The sequence below is a fragment of the Eulemur rufifrons genome, chromosome 12, assembly GCF_041146395.1.
Source record: "Eulemur rufifrons isolate Redbay chromosome 12, OSU_ERuf_1, whole genome shotgun sequence".
Classification (NCBI taxonomy): Eukaryota; Metazoa; Chordata; class Mammalia; order Primates; family Lemuridae; genus Eulemur; species Eulemur rufifrons.
In genome coordinates, this window is record NC_090994.1 from 16,389,798 (window position 1) to 16,398,212 (window position 8,415).

The 8,415-nt window shown below is 44.9% G+C and overlaps 1 protein-coding gene across 1 annotated transcript; it reads right to left on the minus strand.

Moving 5' to 3' along the window:
- Window positions 1-433: 433 nt before the first annotated feature.
- MBOAT4 (membrane bound O-acyltransferase domain containing 4) lies at window positions 434-7,325 on the minus strand. Its single transcript, XM_069485228.1, has 3 exons — window positions 7,144-7,325; window positions 4,067-4,291; window positions 434-1,649 (listed from the first exon to the last, which is right to left on the minus strand). Exons 1-3 carry the CDS (start codon window positions 7,260-7,262, stop codon window positions 686-688), a joined length of 1,308 nt encoding a protein of 435 aa, XP_069341329.1. The 5' UTR covers window positions 7,263-7,325; the 3' UTR covers window positions 434-685.
- Between the last annotated feature and the right edge of the window lie 1,090 nt (window positions 7,326-8,415).

An 8,415-nucleotide genomic window follows, 5' to 3' on the forward strand; every position in this document is an offset into this window, starting at 1 on the left:
AAAGGAATCAGACCTACCCTCAAAGTTATACCAAAAGTGTTTACTTCCTGTTATTGGTCTCTTTGTAAGACATATTTCATGAGTCCGTTTTGTATTTAACAATTATGTAAGTAGTTATCAAGTCTTAGGTGGATTTTCAGTTTGCTAATCTATATCTAAGAATAATGTCAGCCTCTCCATTTTTAAGACCAAATTTTTCAAATTTCCAAATTCGGGCCAAATTTTCCAAACTTATGGATGGGGATGAATCTTCAGTTCATGTAACAAATCAGTATGATGATATGATTTAGATTTTGTTTTGCTTTTGTCTTTGTGTTGCTAAAGTTCACGTTCCAGGATCAAGTAGGCCAAGTGCACACTCGATTTTGGGGTGTCCACGTATAGACCGTTTGCCATTTGGTTCACAATACCTTGTGTTTTTTTTTATCTGTTGCTTTATTTAAACTTTGCTTCCACACCTAGATTGTAAACCCTAGGGGAAGAAACATGTCTTTTTCTTCTTTGTATCCTCAGTACCAGTGGAATAGCTTGTTAAAGCAGACACACAGATTTCTACGGCAATTCATCAGGTATATCCATCCAATCCTTTATTATGGAAAAGTGCAAACATACACATTATCAACGCATCGTCTGGCACTTTCTGAACTGTTTCACTGTTGTAGAAGATGAAAGCCGGGGAAAGATGTCAGTTAAATTTGTGCTTTCTCTTCGCTAATAGCAAAAGCAGAACACAGTACACCATGGGGAAGACGCTGTTGTATGAGCAGCACAGCAGCCAGAGGGAAGAGAGGCTCCTGACCTCCACAGCCAGCATTATGTAGGCGATGATCAGCTGCGTGTGGGCCCAGGTGAGGGTTCTGTAGAGCAGCCTCGCCGGCCAGGATTTGATAAACAAATTGGCAAAGGCGTGAATCAGGTAGTCAGCTTCGACCATCACAGCCCAGCAAAGGAAACCGAACACCTGTCCTGGATGGAGCCCATGCCACCAGGCAGAGAAGGCAAATGTCTGCAACAGTGGCCACACCCTGCTGTGCTGGAACACGAGCCGTCTGAGCCACCGAGCTGTGCTCTGGTTCCACTTTCTCGTGAACAGGGATATCCTGTGGGTTGTTTCCAGTGTCCAGATGTCCGCATCAGGGACATATCCCCCCTCCCCAGGGCTCTGACCAGCCTCAGACCCAAAGCCTGCTGCATGGAGGACAGAGTCATCCAGGATCCACTGGGAGTAGTAGGTGAGTTTGAAGAGCCCGGCTGTGGCCCACATGACATAGACACACTCAAGCTGCCGGCAATCGGTCAGTCCCGCTCCTGCACCCACCACCGTCCGCATGCCCACCTTGAGGCACTCTAGTCCTAGAATCTGCACAGCCCTCCAGGTCAGAGCCCAGAAAGAGTGCCTGGGACACAAAGAGATGGACCCTTGAACACGAGCCTGAAATCGCTGGAAGGAACACAAAGGGCCTCCCAGGAGAGCAGGGAAAAAGAGCAAGTAGCTGAAATAGGGCAGTGCCTTACCCAGATGCTCAGACAGAGAGCTCCTGCTCTTGTTGCCTCCTGATGTTGCCTCCACTTTCCCCTCACAAATGTCCAGTGAGAGGGATGTGACCCTCTGGGTTAAGAGCATGAGGGAAGACAGAGTGATGCAGAACCTGAAAGAGAATTTTTTTTTAATGTAAAAACACTCCATATTTATTCTCTCATACATGACCCCACAGGAAATAGGTTGCTCTGCTGAGTTCAGATCAACCTCATGGCCTACAGTGCCCCATAAAGACTCCTGGATTAATTCAGAACCACACACTGTTCCGGAGTGAAAGTTGTCAGAACCAAAATGGAGTCACTTGTGTTAAAAAAAAAAAAAAAAACAAAACCCGCAAAACCCCTCAAAAATGAGCCAGGGAAGAAAGGCCATATATGCTTGAAAACAAAAACTATCACAAAATACCAAAAACTACAACCTTGCACAAAAAAATATTTCTGCAAGGACACCTGCTCAGCAACTGCCTGTCCAACCTCAGACTGGCGTCACCCTTGTTATTGATCTTGGTAGCCGAGGATAATCATTTCAAAACAATTATGCATTCCTCCTCACTTTTCCTTTAAAAACCTTGGTCTTCCTGTACCTCCCTGAATACGTACATAGTTTATTACAGCACAAGTAATTCCCAATTGCAATCCCTTATTCCCAAATAAACATCATTTTCCTTTAGAGAGCCTTTCTGTTTGTCATTTAGTTTGACACCAGACAGTATCAGGCCAGTGGGGAAGTTACTCATTAGTCAGAGATGTAAATAAGAGAATGACAAGGAACATTGTGGGGAAATATTGATCATAATATTTCTGAGTGGCTTATAAAGGCTTGGGAGACTCAGGGACTTGGGAGAAGTTTGCCACAGAGGAGACAAAAACTGAGTAATGAAGATTATAGGGAGTTGAAGATTTTAAATGTGAACCCGACCCTGACTGCAGGATTCTGCATGATTGGGGTGTGTGCTGAGTCACTAGCAATTCGAGGTTTGTTCCTAACCAATCGCCTGAACTCCTACTGCTTCACCATCGCAGATGCTGCTGGCAAGATTACTGAGGACAATGAATGGAAATCACAGCGACACACTCTACAAGCAGGAACGCTGTCCTGTGGAGAGAAAACAGCGCTGCTTCCCAGCTATTGCTGTTTCTGTCTGTGTGACTGAGGATGGAAGGAAAACTGACCGCCTCATTTGACTTATCCTAACAGAAAGCAAGGCAGGCTCCAAATGCCACCAACCCCTGCTAACTCACCTTCAGTTAGGGGCTGAATGTGTCCCCTCCCCCCCAAATTTATGTTAAAAGCCTAACCCTGGTCCCTCAGAATGTGACTGTGTTTGGAGATAGGGCTTTTAAAGAGGTGATTAAAATGAGGCCATAGGGGTGGACCCTAATCGTTCTATGTGACAGGTGTCTTATACAAAGAGGAGATTAGTGCACAGACAGACAAAAAGAGAAGACCCTGTGAAGACCCAGGGAGAAGACGGCCAGCTACAAGCCAAGGAGAGAGGCCTCAGAGCTCCACCCTTCATCGTGGACGTCCAGCCTCCAGAGTTGTGAGGAAATGAGCCTGTGGTGCTGTGCCGTGGCAGCCCTCGCTGACTAACACCCTTCCCATGGCAGGCCCGGGTCAGCCTTCCTCCCATCCAGCCGGATCCTGCCCAACTCGCCCTTCCAGCCGCATCAGGCCCCGGCTCCCACTGAAATCCTGATTCACCACATCCCGTCCGTTCCTCCTACGCCCCACCCACCTGCCATCTTGCCTCTTCCTCAGAGAAGCAAGTCTGAAGCCTTTGGTGGAAACAGTCATAATAAAAAAAGAAAAGGGCTCCAGGTGTGGTCGGGATGGCAAAGCAGGTGAATCAGTGGCAGGCTAGAACCAGACAGGTGATCCACCTAGCGCGGTCCCAGCCTCTGTTCTCTGCGTGACCATGGACCCATGCCAACTGTGCTAGCCAGAGGTGCCAGGAACATTAGGCCTCAAGATCGTGAAGATGTGTTTCCCCCTAATCTTGGTGACCTCACTGACTCATGACAACGCTTCCCTAGACTGTAATTAGCTCCTGATGTTTGTTTTCTAGATGGGGTGACTACCAATCTTCCAGAAGGACGGGAACAGCTGAGTCTGAATGAAGATAAAACTCTGACGCAGCAGCTGCCTCTCTCTGCAGCAGCCACGGGAAGGCAGCAAGGGTCTCCTGCCTCACCCTCCCTCTCAGGCACAGTGACAATCCCAGCTAAGTGCCAGACACCCTGTTGTGCAGGCAACACGTGGTAGCAATGAATAGTCACAGAGTCACATTTAATATTCTTTCCAACATTCACAACAGTCTGGCAAGATAGGTATTGTTACTCCCTTATTTTTTTCCCAGAAAAAGAAACTGAGTCAGGGAGGGGTGAAAGGACTGGCTCAAGGTCATGCTGCTCAAATGTGGAAGAATAAGGGTTCAAACGCAACACCCAGGTTCTCTCCACTGCCACTACGGTAGAAGCAAACCCCTGGTCCGCTCAGCACAACCAAACGAACAGGCTGTGTTACCTCACGGAAGGAGGCTCTTGCAGGTAATACTCCGTGTAGTGCAGCCCCAGGTGACACAGGGTCTGCCAGCTCATCTGGAAGAAGAAGGCCCACCTGTGGACTTCCTGTGGGCTGAGGGAGCAGAGGAGAGCCACGGCGCAGAGAGCAGGGATGAAGACAAGTGCTGCGTAGGGACCCATGGCGGCCAAGGCCAGGGCGCCTCCCCCAGCCAGGAGGAAGAGGTACCTGCAGGAGAAAGGACAGCCCGGTGACACTAACTTAGCATAGTGTGGCAAATGAATCACTTCAGATGTCATCCCAGGAACCAAATCGAGGTAGGCCCCACAGAACACCCAATGGCGCCATGCTGTTAGCTCTCCGAGGCTTTCTTGCTGTTCTTCTGAAGGAAAGAATCGAGAATAATGAGCCAGGGTCAGTTTGTAAACTTTTAGAAAGGATCGTTTTGTTTTCAAAGTTTTTATTCCATTGAGGTTCATTTTTCTTTGGGTAAATCAAGGAATCATACATCTTGCCAGTTGTCTCGCCACCACCAAGACAGGGTCAGAATCCAAACACAAAGATGACATCCAGTGTGGTCTTGTACATTCTGTAGAATTTTTTCCTCCAGATTTCTTTCTTAGTCCTGTTGCCTTCCCAGGGTGAAGGACGCCCATGACCATTTGTTCCCACTGAGGTAGCTGGTTGATTATGACCTTCCCGGTCCCGACAGCCGCTTCACCATAGTAGTCAATCCTCAGGCAGACAGGTAGGAAAAAAGCAGTGTTTTGGTTTTTTTTAATGTTATAAAACACCCACGTGGATGAAGTGGGGTGTGGACCACGCCTCCCTCACTAGTACAAGGATCTGCAGAGGGAGGCCTGGGAGGGTTGACACTCTTCTTTCTGCATTATACGGAGGTTTGTTTGGTTTTTTAATTGGTGCCAAATTAATAAAGATGAATGAAGCAGGCAGAAAAAGTGTGAAACAGGGACTGACTGGTCAGGGACAGGGCAACTGAGTCAGGGAGGCCTAGATTTCTCTACCAACTCAGAACCAGGAAACGCTGTCACAGGGAGAAGGTATATCAGGGCTCCAGGGCACAGCCCCAGGCACAGGTTGGTAAGAATCACTTTCTTTCTGGGGGGACAGCAGTAGGCACCTCAGTGTGCGTGGCTTTGTTACTACCCAAAAGCCCTGGGCTATTCCTGTGCTTTTCTTCTTAGCCTATGTTTGGGGTGACTCCCCTCAACAACACCCCAGTGAACACTGCGGTCCAAGCCTTCATTTCCCTGCTATGGGAAAATAAAGGGGAACATTTAACACATTGACTGCCACACTAGAAAATTTTTTTCCTTGGGGCCATGGTGTTTTATTACAAAAATGGAATAAAAACTTTGAAAACAAAACGATCCTTTCTAATTTAATGAAAAATGTGTTATTTTTTATTGTTTTCTGTGTGTGAGTTATATGCAACTTGAAAAATAGTTCACGCAGCTCCCAAGGTAAAGACATGTATGAGTTACATATGCTTTACAAGGCCCCGGGCTCAAAACTAGCATGAGTTAAATACAACTCACGTGGCAGTTCATGTGTTAAAGTCCTCACACAGCAGAAGTGGAAGCTTGGGCAACCCTCCCACCCAGAGAGGATCTATAAACATTAAAATATCTACACATGTACAATGTACGATGCATGATTTACCAATTGCTTCCTTCCTTCTAGGCATTGTGCTAATAATCCTTTACAAGAAATATCTTTATTTAATCCTTAAAATAACCCCATGAGATAGGCATTACTGTCTCCATGTTACAGATCAAGACAGGGCACTTCGAAGGAAGTTTATTCACATACACAAGGACACTGGGTTTAGCTGAGGGAGTTAGGACTCACCAGGCTGAATCCAAAGTGAACAATCTTAACCCTATAGTAACTCCATGGGGATTAACTCTTATTTTTCCATTTGTTTTGTGATTCTTTCTCAATAGGAAACTTCTTTACAACTATTCCCCTACTCCATCTCCCATAAATAAAGGTAAGGGCGTCAGCCAGTTGTGAACACGTGATAACAAACCACAATTTATTTAAACTCAGCAATCCTAACTGATTGTTAGATACAGCTAGATTTTATTTAAGAAACTCCAATATATAAAAATCCTAATTCCCAAAACAAGTGAATTATTAGGAAGTGGCCCTCTGGCAACAGATTTTCACTTTACAAAAGGATATTCCCATAAAACCTTTTAAAAAGTAGGGACTGTCTCTAATGTATTGAGGTTATTTGATATTAAAAAAACATTACAATCAAGTTATCAAATTTTTAGTGACAATAATTTTTGAAGCCCAAACTGAGATAGAGCTAACCTAACAAGATCCATTTGACTTATTTTTCTGAGCAATCATACAAAGGGATTTTAAAAATCACTTTTAGTTATAAATATAACTTATATGATGTAAATTTATATAAAACTTAATTTTATTGAAAATGATAAAATTCCATGAAATCAGGACTATTCAAGAATATATGGGTATATAGTTGACATAGACGTATTCACTTGGGGAATTGCTGTACCTTTGTAACAGCCATCTCTCCCTGGAGCTTATTTCATCAGTTTTATCTTTTTTTGGTTTGTTTGTTTTTAGAGGTAGGGTCTTGCTCTGTCACCCAGGCTAGAGTGCAGTGGCCCAATCATAGCTCACTACAGCCTCAGACTCCTGGCCTCAAGTGATCCTCCTGCCTCAGCTTCCCAAGTACCTGAGATTACAGGCGTGCACCACCACACCCAGCTAATTTTTTGTAGAGATTGAGTCTTGCTATGCTGCCCAGGCTAGTCTCAAACTCCTGGCCTCACGCAATCCCCATTTGCCATTTAATGTGAACCTATCAAACTTTGAGTTCATGCAGACATGATGTCAATTTCCAGTTCAGTCTTATCCTATTTTATATAATCATTACCAAGCAATCAATAATCAGTGGTAGTAGTACTAAGTTTAAAATAAGTGTAATTAATATCTGGTCTTCACATCTGTAGTCCACTCTGTGCTCTTTGCCTTCCTGTAGTATTTCGAGATGTAAGAGCAAAATCAGCCATCCAGCCTACCTGGCACAAGTGGAAAATGAATCCTTCCTGCAGAGATAATTAAACAGAAGTGCAAAAGGAAACGCAGCCCCCTGATAAAGAGACACAGGATGGATGAAGAACAGCTGAAGCCAATCCATGATGAACTAGAACAAAAGACACTGTCCCTTCCAGAGTCCTTAACTGCTGCCTTCCTGCAGGAGAAATCTCAACCAGGCTCTCTCTGGTCTTTTTATTTGGTTTCAGAGGGCCCAGGTGAGGAAAAGGCAAACAAAAGCACAGGAGATAAGCAGTATAAAAGTTGGCTTTCTCATAAAGGTGACTGCACTATGGAAACCAAAACACATTTTGGTGGTATATTAATAATGACATCTACTGAAAACATTACTTTCAGAAGTTTAGTTTACATAGGACATTATTTGCCTTTCTAGGCATCATACTGTCATATTTTCTTCACTAAGTGAACGAAAAATTTTGTTTTCCAGTTGTGGACAGACAATTCCCTGGACTGGGGAGGGGGAACAGGAATGTTAACAGGAAGGAGGCAAGTTCTTAAAGCAAAAACCGAGGTTCCTCTTCCTAACCACCACTCCCTTTTTTATGCTACTTTTTTCCCATATCGGCAGCCCTTATATATCTATTTCTCCATTCATTTATTGCCTGCCCCCTACTACAGTGTGACCCCTGTAAGTGAAGGACTTTGTTTTGTTTACTGCTATATCCCTAGCACATAGAACAGTGTCGTGTACACAACACACTATATACTCAGTTTACTGGATCTAGCCCAGAGATAGGTTATGGAAGTACTTTGGATTTTAAGAGGAATGGGAAATAAAATAACTGGATTTGCCTTTTAAAGGATGATTCTGACTACAAGAGAATGACTTGCATTGGAATTCTGGGTGGGAGGATGGGGGTGTTATTTTAGAGGTCAAAGATGGAAGGAGCAGCGAACAGGGGTGAGACATGGTGGCTGTGATCAGGCTAGAGAGATGGTGGAGTTAGAAACAGTGTCAAGTGGCGGGCTGAGGCCTCAGAACGAGGACCGGCAGAACTTGCAGGTCAATTATTACGTGCAGGGGTGAGGAGTGCCAGGGATGACTCCCAAGTGTCCGGCTTGAGCGACTGGACAAATGGTAGATTATTTTACCGAAATGGGGCTGGAAGGAGCAACTGGCTAGAGGGAGGACTTGGGCATTAATGGAAAGCTCTGTTCTGGACAGTTTAGGTAAGACTTTGAGGCATCCAAGTGGAGACGTCAAGTAGTCAATCGTGTATCAATATAAAGCTCGG